Genomic DNA, 21544 nt, shown 5'->3' on the forward strand with positions numbered 1-21544 from the left:
ACAGCACACTTTTTTTTCTTTTCAAAACATGCTCACACATACACACTATTATAAAAGCAGGATACAACTTTTTCTTTTAAATAATTTTCACGATGAGAAACTTTTACGATATTTATCTCTTGCCTTTGATCATGAATTGTCTCCAATAAATACACAGAGCAGGTTGCGGTGATCTTATTGTCCAAACTCATGCGGTGGTTGCGAAAATAGCAAAACTTAATCTCTAGCGAAAGTACCCCACTTTCCGATACACATACAGGACAACAGAAAGTAGTGCGAGCATTTCCAATGCTGATACTACCGGTGCAGACTGCTTTTAGGAATATGCTTTCGAGTTTGCGTACATCACTTTCAGCATAACTCGAGCTGGATTGAGTCGCATGACCACACAGGACAGACGTGTTGTTACCAACTCCACTCAACCCTCCACTCAATCTAGGGGTCAGATGACGTCGGTAGCCATGTTGGGTTCCTTTGTCCACATGTCATGATCACTTTCTACAAATCGAGGTGCATTGAGTCACATGACCATACAGGCCAGTCATATTGGTTACAACTGCACTCAACCCCAGCATCTATGGGTCACATGATGTCGGTAGCCATGTTGGGTTTCTCTGTCCACACGACATTGATCACTTTCAGCACAAATTGAGTCACATGACCATTGACCAAGATGTGTTACCAGTCACCACTCCATTGGGTCAGCCGTAGTACATTTTTTTTACTCTTGACACAGCCCTACTGGAAAACAGGTGGAGAACAAAAAGAAACGAGGAAAAGGACAAAACATAGGGGATGTAGGGACGACGTGCTGATGTGCTGGGAGCAACTCAACCGACCAGAGGTCTCGGCGTCAGCGTTGCAACTAGGCATCGAAAAAATGGGTGTGGGGGGGGGGGAGGTGCACAAGAACAACTGCAAAACAAACACCTTTTGTCACAGGGTCCACTTTGTTCAGTTCCGGCCCTTCGCTCTCAACGCCCACGTGTGCCAGCTCCCATCTGCTCTCGTTTATCACCTCCCTTCTAACCCAATAAGCCCATTGCGCAATGACGTAATTTGTACCTTAAACACCCCACACAGCCCCCTGGGCATGGTCGTCTGGGGTGTAGAACAGTGCATCCCTGATCCCAGCGTACTCACATAACACCCCACACAGCCACCAGGGCATGGTCGTCTGGGGTGTTAAACAGTGCATTGCTAATCTCAGTGTACTCACATGCATTACTCATACTTTCCATATTTGGCAATGGGCTAATGACTGTAGACGTCTGTAGTGTATGTACCAGACATGTATTCATCTAATTGCAAGTACTATTGATCCACCCTAAAACCACAACCGCTTAGGCATGAACTCTCTATAGCAATTCATTGTACTGCCACCCAACACCCAACGCATCCCGCACCCGGGATACAACTCCTATATCCTCTAGCACAATCATACCTCAACGCTTCTTATTGCTTTGCAACCGTAGAATAAACTTGTATGTAAACTCTACGTGTGAACCCACAGTCTCTTGGTTAGAGACACAACAACTGGCGACGAAGATGGCCGTTGCAATTGGAGCCATGGAACCATTTTCGGTTGGAACGACGGATTGGTCTACGTACTATGACCGCGTCGAGCAGTACTTCGCTGCCAACAATGTGGCCGAAGACAGGCAAGTAGCCACCTTCCTGACCCTGATTGGTGGCTTGACCTACAAACTGTTGGCTGACCTGGTCAGCCCGGACAAACCGAAGGACAAGACGCTGAAGGAGCTGTCCGACGCGCTGGCTGCGCATTGTGCTCCGAAGCCCTTGGTGATCGCGGAACGATACCGTTTCCACAAGCGGGATCAACGCCAAGGAGAGTCAGTAAATGCCTACCTCGCGGAGCTCCGACGGTTGGCACGATTCTGTGAGTTTGGCGATGTCCTGGATACCACTCTGCGGGATCGGTTCGTGTGTGGTATCAGGAGTCAAGCTCTCTGCAAAGTTCTGTTGGCAGAGAAGGACCTCACTCTGAAGACCGCCATCGAGAAAGCCAACAGCCTGGAGGTAGCTACTCGCGATGCATCCGAGCTCGCGGGCAGTGCCACTGCTCCTGGTGTACACGTTCTGGGCACATCGCAACATCGTCGTGCTGGCAGACCATCGTTCGGAGGTGCGAAGTCCGCGAACTCAGGTCAATCCCGTACGAGCTATTCAGCATGCTTCCGCTGTGGCTCGACGGCACACGGCGCAAGTGAATGTCCCTTCAAGGCATATGAATGCCGCCACTGCAGGAAGACTGGGCACCTCCGCAAGGTTTGCAAGAAGCGCCTCGCGGAAAGATCGACAGATTCAGCGAAACGCTCAAGTGGTAGCAGCGCCTGCCACAGCTTGGCTGTCGATGTCGCGGACGACGACGAGTTCAATTCACTTTCTCTTCTAGCCGCAGACGTCCTTCAAGCGCCAGCAGTCGCCACGGATGAAACGACACCCACGACCGTGCGGAAGGCACTTTGGATTGATGCTATCGTCAATGGCCAGTCGGTCAGCATGCAGGTCGACACTGGAGCTGCGGTGTCAATCATTCCGAGTGCGATTTATCGAAAGTCGCTGTCTGCCTCGCCTCTCACCGCGAGCAAGCTGAAGTTGCGTACGTACACCGGCGAGCCCGTGCATCCTCGCGGAACGTTCGTAGCACGCGTGGAATACTACCATCAATCCGCGGAGCTACCACTGCATGTGGTGGACACGCAGGGGCCAGCGCTCTGTGGCCGGGACCTGCTTGCCCACATCGCTCTCGACTGGCAGCGCTTGTTCCAGGTCGAGATGGCTGACGTCCCCTCCGCAACCGTGTCCCCTGGCCAGCAGCATCCAGGATCAGCAGGTACGCGTCTTGAGCAGCTCAAGGAGAAATTCTCCGATGTGTTCAGCGACGACTTTGGCAAGCTCAAGGACGCCAAGGCTCGTCTCCAGCTGAAGGACGATGCAAGCCCTCGCTTCCTCAAGGCGCGCCCATTGCCCTACGCCATGCGGCCAAAGGTGGAAGCTGAACTGGACAGGCTGGAAGGTCTGGGTATCGTGAGTAAGGTACAGTGGAGTGAGTGGGCGACACCTATTGTGCCTGTGATGAAGCCCAACGGCTCAGTTCGTCTCTGTGGAGATTTCAAAGCCACATTGAATCCACACCTGAAGGTGGACCAGCACCCGCTACCACGCGTGGAAGATGTCTTCGCCACCCTGGCTGGAGGCCAGCGATTCACCAAAATCGACCTAAAGCAGGCATACCTCCAAATGGAGATGGATGACGCATCCAAACCACTCCTCACACTCACGACGCACAAGGGCCTGTATCAGCTCAACCGACTCGGGTTCGGTGTTGCCTCTGCCCCAGCGCTCTGGCAACAGGCTATCGACCGCATCTTGCACGGCGTCCCAAGCCAGGCCTGCCTACTGGACGACATTATTGTCACCGGCCGCAACGACGATGACCACCTTGACAATGTGGAAAGCATCCTGAGTCGTCTGTCGGACCACGGCCTGAGAGTCAACCCGGCCAAGTGCACGTTCTTTGCAGACCAAGTCGAGTACTGTGGACACATTGTCAGTCGCCACGGCTTGCGCAAGACTGATGGCAAGGTCAAGGCTATCAACGAAGCCCCAGCACCGCAGAACGTGTCCCAGCTACGGAGCTTCTTGGGCATGGTGTGCTACTACCAGCGCTTCCTCAAAGACTGCTCCACGACCCTGCATCCACTCAACAACCTGCTCCAGAAGGGTCAGTCCTGGCGCTGGACAGCTGAATGTGCGGCTGCATTCAAGGCTATCAAGGCAGCCATCGCCTCGGATCAGGTCCTCATGCACTTTGATGCCGACCTGCCCGTGCAGTTGGCAACCGACGCATCGCCATATGGCCTGGGGGCGGTGCTCTCGCACATCATGCCGGATGGTACGGAAAGGCCGATTGCCTTCGTGTCACGGTCCCTGACGGACACCGAGAAGCGGTACGCCCAGATCGATAAGGAGGCGCTCTCTATTGTCTGGGGCGTCCGCAAATTCCACACGTACCTGTTTGGCCGACCGTTCGTCCTGCTGACGGACCATGAGCCGCTGACAGCCATCTTCAGTCCTAGCAAGGGATTGCCAGCCATGACGACGGCCCGCCTACAGCGGTATGCTATCTTCCTAGCAAGCATGAATTATGAGATCAAGTACCGCAAATCAGCCGATCATGCAAACGCTGACGGCCTGTCACGACTACCGTTGCCACACTCACCACAGGATGAGAGCCTAGACTGGGCAGACGTGTTCAACATGGCCCAGATCGACCCGCTTCCAGTCACGGCAGCTGAAATTGCGCGTCACACAAACCGTGACCCAGTTCTCGCCAAGGTCCTAACCAGTGTCAGCACCGGACGGGCCCTGTCAACAACCGACGGTGACATGCAACCGTTTGTACGACGCAAAGATGAGCTGGGCCTACACCAAGGGTGTGTCATGTGGGGAATCCGTGTCGTCATTCCTTCCCCACTGCGCCACCGAGTACTGGAGGAGCTGCACAGTGGCCATCCTGGGCTGGTTCGGATGAAAGCACTAGCCCGCAGCTTTGTATGGTGGCCAGGCATCGACACAGACATCGAGCAGACCGGCAAGGCCTGCCTTGGCTGTCAGGCACACCAGGCGGCGCCACCGAAGTCACCGCTACATCCCTGGGAGTGGCCGTCCAAGCCATGGCAGCGTCTCCACATTGATTTTGCCGGGCTGTTCCAAGGGCACATGTGGCTGATTGTGGTGGACGCCCACAGTAAGTGGCCAGAAGTGCTCCCAATGAGCAGCACCACTGCCCCAGCTACCATACGCCGTCTCCGAGAAGTGTTTGCTCAACATGGCCTACCGGACCAGATCGTGAGTGACAACGGCCCGCAGTTTACTGCAGATGAGTTCCGCCGTTTCACAGAAGCCAACGGCATAACGCACACGTTCTCAGCACCGTACCACCCAGCGACTAACGGGTTGGCTGAACGATTTGTGCGTACAATGAAGCAGGCACTCAGGTCCCATTCTGCCACAGCACCGATTGAGTTCTTGCCTCGCTTCCTGTTGGCCTATCGCACCACACCCCATGCTACAACGAATGCCACACCAGCATCCCTGCTAATGCACCGGGAGCTACGCACTCGGCTGTCGCTGGTTCAACCCAGTGTCCAGGCATCTGTTGCTAAGAAACAGACAGCTCAGCGTAGTGCAAGATCAGCGAACCGTGAGCGCACGTTTGCTGTGGATGACACCGTCATGGTACGTGACTACCGCACCAACGCACCACACCCGTGGATTCAGGGCACAGTGCAAGCGGTACACGGCTCCCGCCACTATACAGTGGAAGTTGGCCCGGACCAGCAATGGAGGCGCCATGTTGAACAGCTCCGGTCAGCCGACTCCGCTCCGAAATCGTCCGTACCGATGAACACAGCGCCTTTGCCGTCCGTGGCAGAACCGGATCACAGTTTGTGCTTTCCGACTGCTCATGTGCCAGCTAGTGTTCCGACACCACCCAGTGTCCAAGCCACTGCTACTCCAACACCTCCGCCTGCGCAAACACCAGTAGCTGCAACTACGGCAACGCAGCAGGTCCAGTCGCCGCTGGCACAAGATACGACTGAACCCCGCCGTAACCCGCCGAGAGCCCGAGTCCTGCCGGCTCGCCTGAGAGACTGAATTGCTTCTTGCTCACACAATTGCTGTCCCGTGCTCTCAGCTCATCCGCTTCTTCTTCTTGTGCATTAAATGTTATGCCGTATAGGAATACCTCATAGCTCAACATGTACCATAACATTTAGGGGAGGAATGTAGTGTATGTACCAGACATGTATTCATCTAATTGCAAGTACTATTGATCCACCCTAAAACCACAACCGCTTAGGCATGAACTCTCTATAGCAATTCATTGTACTGCCACCCAACACCCAACGCATCCCGCACCCGGGATACAACTCCTATATCCTCTAGCACAATCATACCTCAACGCTTCTTATTGCTTTGCAACCGTAGAATAAACTTGTATGTAAACTCTACGTGTGAACCCACAGTCTCTTGGTTAGAGACACAACAACGTCTGTACTAGCAACCGCATCGCATACTCCCTGTGTCCAATAGGTGACGACTGATGTGCATTCTGCTGTGAAGTTATGCACTCATGAACATCTCAGATCTCATCATGCACAAATTATGTGCCCGTCCGGGTTGAAAGCTGTGATCGTCTAGTGGTTAGGACCCTACGTTGTGGCCGTAGTAACCCAGGTTCGAATCCTGGTCACAGCACACTTTTTTCTCTTTTTTTCTCTCTCGTCTGAGTGGGGCTGCTGAGTCTACGATGAGGAGGGCTATCCAATTCATGCGGGATAACAAACACCATACGCAATATAATATTTTTAAAGGATTGGGATCCTTTGCACACTCATTTACATGTTTTTTTCTTGACTGGGATTGGCGATGAATGCCGGGAGAACACCACACTCTGATAGACGTACATGCTGGCCTGCAGTCTACAGCTGCTGCAGGTCATGTGCCCATGCACATCAGAATCATGTGATTTGGCAGCATATCCTGTTATGTATGTGTATGTGTGAGTGTGTGTGTGGGGGGGGGGGGGGGGGGCTGATAATTTTGCCAGGTTTCATTATCATAAGATCTTCAACTCTCAGCATCAAATCTGCTAGGTTCCTGAATGAGTACGGAATACTACGAATCTCTAAAAGTCACGGCGAAGAAGAGGCTATAATTATAGCAACCAACACCACCATCACACATGCACACACGCAGGTATGTGCGTGTGTGCATACACATGCGCACGCACGTGTACACACAAACGATTATCATGTATCTGCATGCACCTCCCACACACAAGTACATACACACATATACACGTGCACACACACCACGTACACATTCATACACACAAACACTCCCCCCCCCCCTCACACACGCACACACACACACACACACACACACGCACACACATACGCACAGTACCTCTTTCATGAACTGGGCGAGAATCTCCTCCTTCTTGGCAAGCACACGCTCCGAGATGGACTTGCGTGTCTTCACATGCTTGAAGTTCAGCAACATGTCGAAGGCTGCCTCGCTGGAACGCAGTGTCTCGAACGATTTGTCAATGAAGTCATTGATGGAATGCTCCAAAGCACGACCTCGTTCCTGCACTGTCTCGATTCTCTGCAACAAAAAAAAAGAAATAAAAAAGGTTAGCTAGACTAACTTCGGGACCACATCTCCTCAGGAACACATCAAGCAAATACATTTGCATCGGCGGGCCACCACTTCGCCCATATATCCTCAGTGTCGCATGCAGATTCTATGCAAAGTGGACACAAGGATGAATGACAAACACTACAGTCCATTCAGAAAAAAATGAACTTCTAGCTTTTGGCCATAAATGGGTCAAACGTTGAGTTTTTTTAGAATTTTTTTCTGCAATCCCATATGGAATCCTCTTCCAATTATGTTTCTGAAGTTTTTTTGTCCAAAAAGCAAGCCATAGCAAGAATAGGACTTCGGCCAGGTTTTGCCCCAAAAGCACTGAATTGGGAAAAACCATCAAAATCCAGGCCGTTTGACCCCGCCTGCAACAGTGCATTCTGCGGTTCGAACCCCAGTTCAGGCACCCTTTTTGGACCCTTTTTCAAATTTCAAAGTTCGCAGCACTGCACTGTGTACGATGAAATCACGAAAAATCGCCAAATACGGGAGCTCGCCAGAGGCAGGACCCATCTTTTTATGAATGGACTGTAGCAGTGGCAAGTCTTGATCCTGCAGTGTTGGTCGCCTCAGTATATGCAGTGCTGTACATTGGATTGAATGAATGGCCGGGAGATCTAGTGGACGGAGAGATCTTTTTATGCATCTTTAACGAGCCTAGATGTGGCGAATGGGGCCTTCGCCACTCATGCCAGTGGTTTAGTAACGGATCTACAAACCTCACTGTCAGGTGTTGTATTTGCCGCTGGGTTATTCCGAATATCAGAGGCTGCCGTGAGTACTTCAGGAACGGAGACGTTTTTTTTTAAAATTTGTGATGAATGCTTGAGGAACGGATGCACAACATCAGTGCCCCTGTTTCAGTTGGCTGGTTAAAACAAGGACGGCACTGGAACTAGTCTCCCGACTGCAAGTTTCCACGCAAATTTGCACACTGCCCCGCAATTCCTCGTGATCACGCGACATGATTCCTCGTGATCACGTGACATGATTCCTCGTGATCACGTGACATGATTCCTCGTGATCACGTGACATGATTCCTCGTGATCACGTGACGAGATTTCTCGTGATCACGTGACATGATTCCTCGTAATCACGTGACATGATTTCTCGTGATCACGTGACATGATTCCTCGTGATCACGTGACATGATTCCTCGTGGTCATGTGATATGATTCCTCGTGATCATGTGACAAGATTCCTCGTGATCATGTGACACGATTCCTCGTGATCATGTGACATGACAGCACGTACAGTACAGTACAGACACACGACATGGGTGTGTGAGACACGCACTAGTTCACACTGCCTACCTGTGACCAGGCAACGCTGGACTGCATGTCGAAGATATCGGCAGTGAACGTGTCGAACATGTTACGCATGTTGTTGACTTCAGCCAGCGTGGCCTCCACACTGCGAGCATCTCCTGTGACGGCCTTCAACTCCGGTCCCAGGATGTTCTCCATCTCCTCAATACTCTGACGAGGGAGATAACATAGAAATTATTTGATAGAAACACAACCAATCCACAACCAACGGACACCGATCAGTTATGTTAGAAACCTTTTTCTACTTACAACCATAGACTAACAGTTCTCTTTTTTTCAAATGTTTCAATTGTCAGTGCATCATTACGGTATGAGTGTAGTACAGTACTGTAAGACATGTTATTATAACGAGTCGCAAATTTAACGATTGTCCAAAAGTCATAGGCTAACGAGAAGACTATGTTAACGATCTTGCAGTTTTCAGGCATATCCGCAAATAACACATAATTATGTGGTATTGCAACCTCAACAGAACTTGCTTTAACGAAGGAATGTCACTCGTTAAAACGTTAGATTTACTTCAACGTTAGATTTACTGTGTCTTACAGTAACAGGACTTTCTCCACCTGCTCCCAGCCCCAAGCCATCTCCACACTCATACAATGGACGAGATAACTACATTTAGAAGACTGTTTATCATGGCAAGACGACGAAAACACAACTGCACATGGCGAACTGAAGACTAAGAGTGCTTTTCACACCACAGCAACACGCGCAGGCACCAACAACACTTGCACACGACGTACACAAAGTAACAAAGCACAGCACGAGTGGCACTCACCTCTGCCATCTCGTAGAGATCCTGGCAGATATCTGCCATGTAGTCCGTGTGCTCGAACAGCTTCTTGCGATCAAACTCCCAGCGCGCGTCCGTGCCGGACGCCTCGATCTTGGCTCGCATGTCCATGTAGGCTGACTTCCAGAGGCGCAGGCAGTCCTGCGCCTGACCAACGGTGCTCTTGAAGATGCCGGATGGTTTCCTAAAGCACACGGAGACGGGTGAGCGGATAGGACATACACATGATACAGTATTTCTCCGATTCAAAGTCATTCTCGATCGTAAGTCATTCTCGATCGTAAGTCATTCTCGATCGTAAGTCATTCTCGATCGTAAGTCATTCTCGATCGTAAGTCATTCTCGATCGTAAGTCATTCTCGATCGTAAGTCATTCTCGATTATAAGTCATTCTCGATTATAAGTCATTCTCGATCGTAAGTCATTCTCGATCGTAAGTCATTCTCGATCGTAAGTCATTCTCGATTATAAGTCATTCTCGATCGTAAGTCATTCTCGATCGTAAGTCATTCTCGATCGTAAGTCATTCTCGATCGTAAGTCATTCTCGATCGTAAGTCGCACTCCCATGTTCAGGTTTGTGCAATATTGTTGCGATATATTCACTTCAGTAGCAAGTCATGCTCAATTGTAAGTCGCAACCCCTTTTTTACACTGTTTTTAATGTAAAAAGGTGCGACTTATAATCGGTGAAATACAGTAGGTATTGTCTTGAATAGCCTCTCTACTGCCGGGCTGTGCGTTCTCTTATGTTGCATTCTTTTGGACAGGGGCCGGGTGAGCTGAAAGTGATACCCCTCTCCCATCTCCCACTGTGTTTTTAAAGATGCCCAATGGTGTCCTAGAGAATAGAGGGCGAGAGGATGACATAGACACGGTCTTTAAGAACCTCTCTACTGGGTGTGAGTACGCTTATGCTGCATTTCTTTTTAGACAGGGGCGGGGCGAGCTGAAATTGATACCCCTCTCTCATCCCTCCTCTCCCCCTCCACTTCCTTTAATTTCTTTCCCCAAACTGCAAAGTGTGCTCAGGAGGAGACCCATAACCCTCTGCCATGACAGACGATAAGCCAACGCGTCATCGGGCTTTCACGGCTGCAAGCGGACGATCAAAAAGGCATCTATGTACACAGCCTGCCGATGGCGCCTAGAAATATTGATTTTTACACTGTGAAACGTTCTTGCAATCTTGAGAGAGCGGCATAGTACAGTACAGTGTGGCAACACGGCTTACTTGAGTACGTTGGGAAAGTCAACGGCGACAGAGACCCGCCTTCGGATGACATTGGCAATGCGCACAAACAGAGGAACCTGCAAACACACACACATACACACACACATACACACACACACACACACATACACACACACACACAGAGATTGGCAGCCACCGTGAAATGTGAATAGAGTTAACGGACTGCCAAATAATTCTCACGCTCACCAACCTTCCTTATAAACTGTCACGGTGAAATGATCCTCCAACCCTATGGCATTGCACCCTCAGGGCTCACCACGACCATACAAAATTCAAAAAGCGTCGACCACCATTTTGAATGCCGTCAAAGCCAGAGTTTGTGCAGTCATAGCGGCTACGCACCCGAGTTCATGCTCATCGATGTACAGCGATGTACAGTCTAGTCATAAAATACCGGTATTTTATGACTCCCTGGTCTACTCTGTACAGCGAAGGGCCAGTGCCGAAGCGAATCTTGTTGTTTGATGTCGAGAAAGACACGCGGAGAAGACGTCCTTTCTCCAAGCACTCTTGGTCATTTTTCTCAATCCGCTGGTGGGTGTCGACCAAGATATGTCCGTGGGGTACTGGTGAACTTGAGTCCTGGCATCTACAAGAATTTGTCGCGCCTAGCTAACCAATGTTGTCAGTAGAACTCAGCGTTTCCTGATCGCGACTCGGCACACTCTTTTCTGTTTGGCCTCGCAGCTTTCACGCTGCGAGTGGGGAGTTTCCTTGTCACAAATGAATCCCTTAGTCATGACCATGATGAGAGGTGACTAGTATGATCCCTGACTGGCATGAGTCCTTAGCTTGAGTCAACACGAAGGTAAAATCTTCACTTGGAACGCTTGCTGTCTCCTCCGCCCTTTCTTGTTGCACTTGCAGATATGCGCACGGCTGCCAGTTTTTGTTGGTGCGCGCGGCGACGCACGGCCGATCTTGAGGCTTGATGTCTTCAAAAAAGTAGAACAGCGGTTCTCCTTGGCCGATTCTCATCATCGATAGCTCATTTTCAAGGTCTTGGAATTCTCTATCGGTTTACCGTCCCCGATTTCTAATTTTCTCTTCATTCACTTGTTTGCACGCCTTCGCGTTTGAGTGATTTCACCATCCGATCTCAGCCAAACGAAGGCCAAATCGAAAAATTCGAGACGGTAACCCCCCCAAAGACACACCTTCTGAACACGAATCCACAATGGCCTAATGTCTAAAACCAACGAATACAGCCAAGCTCCACTCAGAAAACACCCCACAATTGCAAGAAACAGCCCGTTTTGCTGTGCGCTGATTGGTCAAATCCAAATGACCGTTATTGACGCTTTGTATGGTCGTGGTGAGCCCTGACCCTGACCCATGCATGGCATACTGCCCCGTTGCCAGGGCTGCGTCGCGTCCGGAGACAGGAGAGAACACAAAAGAAACACATGTTTGTACAAATCCTCTCACCCGCACGCAGACACGTACACACACGCACACAAACTGAGCTCACCATTCGCTCATCATTGTTATAATGCCGGGAAATGACCCAGACCATGCGGAGTGCCTTCATCATCGGCTTGAAAGCGTCCATTGTGGACTTCAGGTCGATGCCATAAGTTATCTCCTTGAAGTGACGCTCCAAAGTTGACAGAAAGCGAACATTGTCCTTGGCTTCCACCTGCAGATCATGGTCAGTGCGAAGATGACATGGAAAATAACACCGGGGATGCAAGGGACCGTCAAAATAACGATGGACCGCCGCAAGCAGGTTTTGATTGGTCCGTTAATTTCAGTACCTTATACATGTACTTTGTGTATGATATGTAGCGGGGTAGTCACATGACTTTCATACAGTTTGTGTATGATATGTAGCGGGGTAGTCACATGACTTCCATACAGTTTGTGTATGATATGTAGCGGGGTAGTCACATGACTTCCATACAGTTTGTGTATGATATGTAGCGGGGTAGTCACATGACTTCCATACAGTTTGTGTATGATATGTAGCGGGGTAGTCACATGACTTCCATACAGTTTGTGTATGATATGTAGCGGGGTAGTCACATGACTTTCATACAGTTTGTGTATGATATGTAGCGGGGTAGTCACATGACTTTCATACAGTTTGTGTATGATATGTAGCGGGGTAGTCACATGACTTTCATACAGTTTGTGTATGATATGTAGCGGGGTAGTCACATGACTTTCATACAGTTTGTGTATGATATGTAGCGGGGTAGTCACATGACTTCCATACAGTTTGTGTATGATATGTAGCGGGGTAGTCACATGACTTCCATACAGTTTGTGTATGATATGTAGCGGGGTAGTCACATGACCTCCACAGCATTAGACATGGGTTGGTGGCTAGAATGTTGGTCCGGTGATAACCCTGACGGACCGGATCGGTTCCGGGGGGGGGATTATGGTATGCACAGGTGGCCCCTTGTCCTGGGTCACTTGACTCATGTGACTGGAAGTCTGGAAATAGCATCCCTTGGTCCTAGCTGTAGTGGTCCTCTTGGACAGGTGGTCGCCTTGACAGGTTTTACTGTATGTCTCAAAGGGAAATAGGGGTATGTCTCAGAGGGCGACAGGGGTATGTCTCAGAGGGCGACAGGGGTATGTCTCAGAGGGCAATAGGGGTATGTCTCAGAGGGCAATAGGGGTATGTCTCAGAGGGCAATAGGGGTATGTCTCAGAGGGCAATAGGGGTATGTCTCAGAGGGCAATAGGGGTATGTCTCAGAGGGCAATAGGGGTATGTCTCAGAGGGCAATAGGGGTATGTCTCAGAGGGCAATAGGGGTATGTCTCAGAGGGCAATAGGGGTATGTGTAATACATAAGGCAACAGGGCAACCGGAGTATATGTAACAGGGCAACAGGACAGGGCAACCGGAGTATATGTAACAGGGCAACAGGGGTATGTCTAACAACGTAAAAGGGTACTGTAAAGTGAGAAACTTTCGCTAGAGACTAAATTTCGCTATTTTCGCGATCACACTTTCGCGAATATACATCGCCGCAAACCTCTCCATACATTGATTGTAGACAGTACAAGATCCGACTGAAGAGATAGAATCGCAAACGTGTCTCATCGCGAACCAGCCCGATTTATGAAAACGCTAAATTTGCCCGCCGCGAAAGTTTGTCGCTTTACAGTATGTCCAATAGGGCAACAGGGGGGGGGGGGGGGGGGGAGGGGGGGGGGTACGTATAACAGGATACCTGAGGGCAGGGCAACAGGGAGTACATGTACATGTATGTCTAACAGAGAAACATGAGTTATTACCTGTTGTTTGCCGAGGTCATTGCGATGAAAGTCAAACGAGGTGAGCAGTGGCGAATCGATGCGGCGCAGGATTTCCACGGCGCGCTTGATAACGGCATTCTTCAGCTGCTCCAGCAGTGTCGTGTAGACGGTGGTCCTGTCTCGCCAATATTCAACTTCCTCCAGCGGACCATCGCCCTAAAAGTGAGAATCGAATACATAGTCATCGTGAAGAGAATGTAAATCAGTGGTGTTCTCAAAGATTATAGAGCAGGTCTCTTCCCAGGTAGGGTTAATACCCCCCCCCCCCCCCCCCAGCGATAGCGGAGTAATATCCCCGCCCATGCCTATTGGCTGACAGAGCCTGTTGCCATTGGCATTGAATCATTTTTATGATACTTGTAGAATATTCGTAAGTTTGAGGGAGTTGCAAGCAGAAGAGGTCTGGAGACTATATCGGACTGTCACCGCCAGGACTCGAACCAGGGACCCTCGCTTATGACCAGCGATGCTCTGCCACCAACCAATGGTGTAGTCTTCATCAAAACAGCCACCATTCAACACCTTCATGTACATTCACATAAATACTTGTTTGATTGATGTTAAATACTGTGACGCTAATTTCGCAAATGTACTACTGGAAACCATAATTATACACGTACATGTACATATACACGTATATGTACATATACACGTATATGTACGTGTATATGTACATATACGTGTATATGTACATATACACGTATATGTACTGGCCCGGTGGAACCGGTCCGGTTGGTCAGGCCATGGCCGGACACACGTTTTGGCCTGACCAATCAAAAACTGCTTCGGCCGGTCCTGACGTGTATCAGCTATTCAGTTTGGGCTCAACTGGACCCTCTCCCGTAGAGATCTCTGGATCCGCCCCTGATCTATCCACACATGACGACGACGACGGCAGGTCTTACCGAAGGCACTTTCTTCGTCTGTGTCTCCAAGCAATCGCAGATGGCAGTGTCCCACGTCTCCAGCAGTTGTTCCAGGTGAGTGCAGATGTAGGAGTTCTGACATGCTGCCTCCAGGTTCTGTAGGTCTTCACTGGGAAGTTCCAGACGGTCAGCATTTTGAACCTGTTGCAATCAGGATCAAATAAAACCAGAATGATAAATAAATTTATGAATACTTGAAGTGACTTAAGTACCGTATTTCCCTGATTATAGGGCACTGTGGCAGTGTGGGTAAAGACCGCAGTTGTCATGACTACCAGCCTGTGTCTGTGTATGCGCACTAACCATGGCTATCATCAAGACTACATAACCCCCAACAGGGTGCAACTGCCTGCACAACCTCGATACAGTGCTGCGGCGGCAGAACTTCACATCACGTGCCATGGTTCAATAGGTTTATACGCTGGCAAACAGTGCAAAGTGACCACAAGAGAGTTGTCCGCAAAGCTGGGTTGCGTACAACCCTGTATCTATCATGCACAGAGTGCAAATAGTGTGTACGGGTTCATCACGTGATGTGAAGTTCTGGCGTCGCAGACCCCATAGCTGGAGTTGCACACTCTTGGGGTTTATGTACTCTGGCTATCACCCACTCTCTTCACATTGGCTGATGTTTCCACTGAGTCTTTTTAATTTTTTATGAAAGTGCACATGCCTACATATAGAATGGAAGACAACAAGAATAACAGCAAGAGAACATAGGGGACAACAAAGGGCGTGTATGTGCTAAAAAGCTGTCTTGAGATGTTATAATAAGTACAGTAAAGTTTGCACATCCGCTTTACCACAGGTTTACGATTGTGTTGAGAAACACAACCAGCTTAGAGAAGTTTCGCAACTAGACGTTGTTATAAAATTCAATTACTGTAAATATACAAATTTTCGGCAGCTATTTAATTTCGGCTATATTCGGCACCGACCCAAAACGCCTAAATTAAAACGCCGATGAAATTTTTCACAGCATCTGTCGCACTACCATGCCCTCCACCCCACGCCGAAAATAAATCGCCGCCGAAATGTCAAAAATCGTGAAGTGCCGAAATTTTGCAGCGCCGAAATTTTGTATATTTACAGTATAATATATGTTAACTAGTTTGAGGTAAAGAGACAAACGGGAAAAGTCTGAAGAAAAAATTGACTGTCACCACCAGGACTCGAACCAGGGACCCTCGCTTGTAGCTAGCGATGCTCTAACCACTGAGCTATGGTGTAGTCGTCATCCCAGCAGAGACTGCTCAACATTTTCTTCAGACTTCGTAACTCACACTTCCTGTGAATCCACACAGGCGGGTGGGATGCAGCCCTCACTGTACCCACACACTTCACGTACACTCTAGCACGCGGGGAGCCCCAAGTCATAACATCTTCACTAGTTTGAGGGAAAGAGACAAACGGGAAAAGTCTGAAGAAAAAATTGACTGTCACCACCAGGACTCGAACCAGGGACCCTCGCTTGTAGCTAGCGATGCTCTAACCCCTGAGCTATGGTGTAGTCGTATAATATATGTAGAAAGGAAAAGGACATATGGATACGAGTTAAGAGTAACTCTCCATCACTGTAACTGGATACTATATACAGTCAGAAAGTGCTCAATCTGAGGACAGCATGCTGTTTCGTTCTTTTTGAACTCATCAGCGCAGCACAGAGAAAATGAGGCCGAACCTGATAGCAATGGAAATAAAAATTTCCAATCAGGCCCGAACAGTCAGAAAGTGCAATAACTAGGCACAAAACTGACAGAGTACTGAGACATTCGACGTCCTGACACCTAGCTTCAACACATCTCCGTAGCGCTAACCGACAGCCTATAATATATATATATATAAATATACACAATCTGCGGACAGCATGCTGTTTCGTTCTTTTTGAACTCATCAGCGCAGCACAGAGAAAATGAGGCCGAACCTGATAGCAATGGAAATAAAAATTTCCAATCAGGCCCGAACGTACCTTGCCAGAGTGCTCAAACTGACAAGTCAGTGAGCTCTGCATAACGCAAACAGCAAAGGCACTACCCCACGCAAGAGTGCTCAACTGCTACAAGAGCAGGAGCGAAATACTCAATCTGCGGACAGCATGCTGTTTCGTTCTTTTTGAACTCATCAGCGCAGCACAGAGAAAATGAGGCCGAACCTGATAGCAATGGAAATAAAAATTTCCAATCAGGCCCGAACGTACCTTGCCAGAGTGCTCAAACTGACAAGTCAGTGAGCTCTGCATAACGCAAACAGCAAAGGCACTACCCCACGCAAGAGTGCTCAACTGCTACAAGAGCAGGAGCGAATATATATATATATATTATAGGCTGATTGGAAATTTTCATTTCCATTGCTATCAGGTTCGGCCTCATTTCCTCTGTGCTGCGCTGACGAGTCCACAAAGGACGAAACAGTTCTGTCCGCAGATTGAGTATATATAAATATATAAATACTAGGGGTACAGACCGCAGTTGTCATGACTACCCACCTGCGTCAACGTCTGGGACACGCAGTCGGCGAACCTCTTCACGCTCAGCACCAGCTCGGCGTGTCCCTGCACCTCCGCCTCCTCGTCCAGCGCGTCGTCGGGAATGTCCTCGCTACGCAGGCGCTTCATCTTAAGCAGCTTCTCGGCGCCCAGCGATCGCGATTGTCCGCTGCCATTCCCGCTGCCTCCACCACCGCCGTTGGCACTCGTCGGCCGATCGCGCCGTGAAGAGCTGGAGGCACTGCCAGGGCGTGCGTTGCCGGGCCGGGCGCCGCCACGAGTCACCGGACGACTCGCTGCCGAACCCAGGCCGTTCAGGAGGCTCTGCACGGAGAGTGGTGTGTAACATTATACAAACAGACAGACACAGGTCAGTCGGGTGGCTCGTGTATAGGCAGTGCAGTTCAGTCACCACACCAGCAAATGAACGTCATAGGTTAAACAAATTCACGGCTCGCGTGAGACTCGGCTAGAGGCCGAGTTTCCACATTTACATCCGCATCCACTGTGGACCGGCTCCACAGACGATTGACTTCTTACGAGGGATTTACACCCAAAACAGCGCAACCATAAACGGCGCGTGTTCATATTAGCACCCCCAGTACAGCGCGACCTAATGTGACACGGTGTCACTACAGCTCGTCTCATCTCTTGCACGCCCCATTTTGGCGCGACCAATTACGTTAACGTCCGAATATAAGCCAGCTCATTACACACGTGACCCATAATGTGCAGGCTCATGTTAGCAAGAGTCCATAACCAGTGTTATGTACTCTGATCTTGATGTTAGGTGGATATCAGGAGGAAACCCGTTCTTAAAAAAGATATGCAAAAAAGAGAAGAAACACATGAGAACGAGTTGTGCATAGGCCCCAGCGGCAGATGCTAGCTAAATGTTGCCAAGATGCTTTTTGGGATGCTAGCTGACAACTCAGAAAGACGCTAATTTGGATACTAGACAACACGAATTATGCTACCTATTAATGGTAATGGTGAAACATTTGGGTTGAAAACGGTGTTCCGTGCTATTTATGAATTCTCACAAAGCAGGTATGTGAAAAGAGTTTTTAAAGGTGCGATTTTGGCATCATGTTGCTATGGAAATATTTGCAATACAAGAGAGCAAATACCAAGAAGTAACAATGGCAATGTGGGTCTTGGTCACAACTAGGTAATGCAAACAAATTGAGTGTAGTGCATGCAATTATCAATGTGGTAGTACCGTAATACTAGTTTCATAGTGTAATCTAGACCGAATTCCACATCCAGAATGCCAAAATTGCCAAAAATGTATCGGATGCCGGTAAAAACTGCTGTTTATGCTAGCATCGTGTGGAGTCACAAAAAGGCCCTTTTATGCTACTTTGGGTGCTAGCATTTGCCGCTGGGGCCTAGAACTTGTGCAGCAACTATCCACGACTGTAACAAGATGATAAACAGTCAGAAAGTGACTGTGCGATAATAGGGCATGAAACTGACAGGCCACTGAGACATTCAGCGGCCCGAGACCTAGCTCTAACACATCTCCAGTGCGCAAACCAACCTTCCAACTTGGAACGTGGTTCGTGGACTACAACCTATTTGTATCTGGACCTGTTAACGTCCATCCAGGCAATATCGCCATTTAATACTGAACTGGTGTTTTTGAGTCGATAATTGCTTTTTTTAGTTCATCATTGCTTTCTAGAGTTGATTATAAATTGAGTCCAGGCAATATCGCCCTTCAATACTGAACTGGCCATTTCGAGTTGATCATGATTTGAGTCTTTGACAAGTCGAGTGTCCATCTTTTGGGTTTGAGTGTAAATGAGTCGACCTGTATTGAGCGTGCGCGCTGACGGGGTGGTCTGTTTTGGGGATGTCCAGTTATGGGGATGGGGCTTTTGGGGGGCGCTGAAGTCAACGGCGCTGTTTTGGGTCGCGCTCATGTGGGGGCATACCTTACGAGGTACCCTGACCAATCTCAGATCTCGTGACGGAATATGGACAATGATGAAGTGGAGCAAACAGCAGGTGGAAGGCTATTTCACGTATTTGGGCAAGAAACGAATGATCGCACGACAAACACAGCTTTGGTACCATTGAAAGTTTGGAATGGAAACACCCTCGATAGGCGAAAGCCTTTGGGGAAACTTTAAACAATAAAAATTACAAATTACAAATTTAAACACGGCAAGTAGAACAAAGCCAGTGTGGCTACATACCGGGTTATTCCTCTGTTTCTCGCCGGCGATCAATGGCAGGTAGACTAGGCTGACGAGCTCCTCGATGCGTTCCAAACTGCAGTCGCTGTCACCACCGCGGATAGTGCCAACCTCAAACGACGCCGCCATTTTCTGCACGGAATATAGACAAGAGAGAAAGGATCGATAAGCTACGAGTTATGCCTAACACTGAGTTCACCATCTTCTTGAAAATGGGCTTGGCCTGAAAATTCGGATAACTTGACAGGCGCATAGCCCGCATGGAGCACGGAGGGCACCCAGTGTTCACCACTATAAGCTGTATGATCGGGAAAAACCCGGGAGGCCCTCCGAACGCCCACCAAACTATGCGTCTAGATTGCACTTAAATCACGTCACAATACAACCCATGTTACCAAAGTTCCTTTTGTTTCTCTTTCTCTCTTGTTTTCTCTCTCTCTCACACACACACACACACACACACACACACACACACACACACACACACACACACACACACACACACACACACACACACACACACACACACACACACACACACACACACACACACACACACACACACACACACACACACACACACACACACACACACACACACACACACACACACACACACACACACACACACACACACACACACACACACACACACACACACACACACACACACACACACACACACACACACACACACACACACACACACACACACACACACACACACACACACACACACACACACACACACACACACACACACACACACACACACACACACACACACACACACACACACACACACACACACACACACACACACACAAAACACACACACACCACACACTCACACACACACACACACACACACACACACACACACACACACACACACACACACACACACACACACACTCTCTATCTATGTTGTTCTGGTATCACACTTTAGCTTGCCATAGTAGGCTTCAGCCTCTCGTCAATCCATAACGTTATCTTCATCTTTTCCTGAGTGTCTAGCCGAATGGTTAGACGAGAAGGCAGTACAGTAGCAGGCTGGCCGTTAGTCACGGTGGTCTTTAGTTACAGGTTTTACTGTAGTACCAGGCTGGTCGCTAGTCACGGTGGTCTTTAGTTACAGGTTTTACTGTAGTACCAGGCTGGTCGTTAGTCACGGTGGTCTTTAGTTACAGGTTTTACTGTAGTACCAGGCTGGCCGCTAGTCACGGTGGTCTTTAGTTACAGGTTTTACTGTAGTACCAGGCTGGTCGCTAGTCACGGTGGTCTTTAGTTACAGGTTTTACTGTAGTACCAGGCTGGTCGCTAGTCACGGTGGTTTTTAGTTACAGGTTTTACTGTAGTACCAGGCTGGTTGCTAGTCACGGTGGTCTTTAGTTACAGGTTTTACTGTAGTACCAGGCTGGTTGCTAGTCACGGTGGTCTTTAGTTACAGGTTTTACTGTAGTACCAGGCTGGTTGCTAGTCACGGTGGTCTTTAGTTACAGGTTTTACTGTAGTACCAGGCTGGTCGCTAGTCACGGTGGTCTTTAGTTACAGGTTTTACTGTAGTACCAAGCTGGTTGCTAGTCACGGTGGTCTTTAGTTACAGGTTTTACTGTAGTACCAGGCTGGTTGCTAGTCACGGTGGTCTTTAGTTACAGGTTTTACTGTAGTACCAGGCTGGTTGCTAGTCACGGTGGTCTTTAGTTACAGGTTTTACTGTAGTACCAGGCTGGCCGCTAGTCACGGTGGTCTTTAGTTACAGGTTTTACTGTAGTACCAGGCTGGTCGCTAGTCACGGTGGTCTTTAGTTACAGGTTTTACTGTAGTACCAGGCTGGTTGCTAGTCACGGTGGTCTTTAGTTACAGGTTTTACTGTAGTACCAGGCTGGTTGCTAGTCACGGTGGTCTTTAGTTACAGGTTTTACTGTAGTACCAGGCTGGTTGCTAGTCACGGTGGTCTTTAGTTACAGGTTTTACTGTAGTACCAGGCTGGTTGCTAGTCACGGTGGTCTTTAGTTACAGGTTTTACTGTAGT

General features: G+C 49.1%; 1 protein-coding gene and 1 non-coding gene across 2 annotated transcripts in view; one reads left to right on the forward strand and one right to left on the reverse strand.

The window, feature by feature from the left end:
* The window catches only part of LOC135821870 (dynein axonemal heavy chain 10-like), a 71373-nt gene that overhangs the window by 35404 nt on the left and 14425 nt on the right, over positions 1 to 21544 (reverse strand). The window contains exons 8-16 of the mRNA XM_065334869.1: positions 19510 to 19641; positions 17306 to 17629; positions 14800 to 14961; positions 13874 to 14050; positions 12092 to 12259; positions 10600 to 10676; positions 9352 to 9550; positions 8556 to 8720; positions 7000 to 7200 (exon numbers count right to left, since the gene is read on the reverse strand). Coding sequence (XP_065190941.1) covers positions 7000 to 7200; positions 8556 to 8720; positions 9352 to 9550; positions 10600 to 10676; positions 12092 to 12259; positions 13874 to 14050; positions 14800 to 14961; positions 17306 to 17629; positions 19510 to 19641 — 1605 coding nt within the window. The remainder of the gene's footprint in view (positions 1 to 6999; positions 7201 to 8555; positions 8721 to 9351; positions 9551 to 10599; positions 10677 to 12091; positions 12260 to 13873; positions 14051 to 14799; positions 14962 to 17305; positions 17630 to 19509; positions 19642 to 21544) is intronic.
* On the forward strand, positions 6217 to 6288 carry Trnah-gug (transfer RNA histidin (anticodon GUG)). Its single transcript has one exon. It is a non-coding gene; the product is annotated as a tRNA-His (tRNA).

This window comes from Sycon ciliatum, chromosome 7 (assembly GCF_964019385.1).
Source record: "Sycon ciliatum chromosome 7, ocSycCili1.1, whole genome shotgun sequence".
Classification (NCBI taxonomy): Eukaryota; Metazoa; Porifera; class Calcarea; order Leucosolenida; family Sycettidae; genus Sycon; species Sycon ciliatum.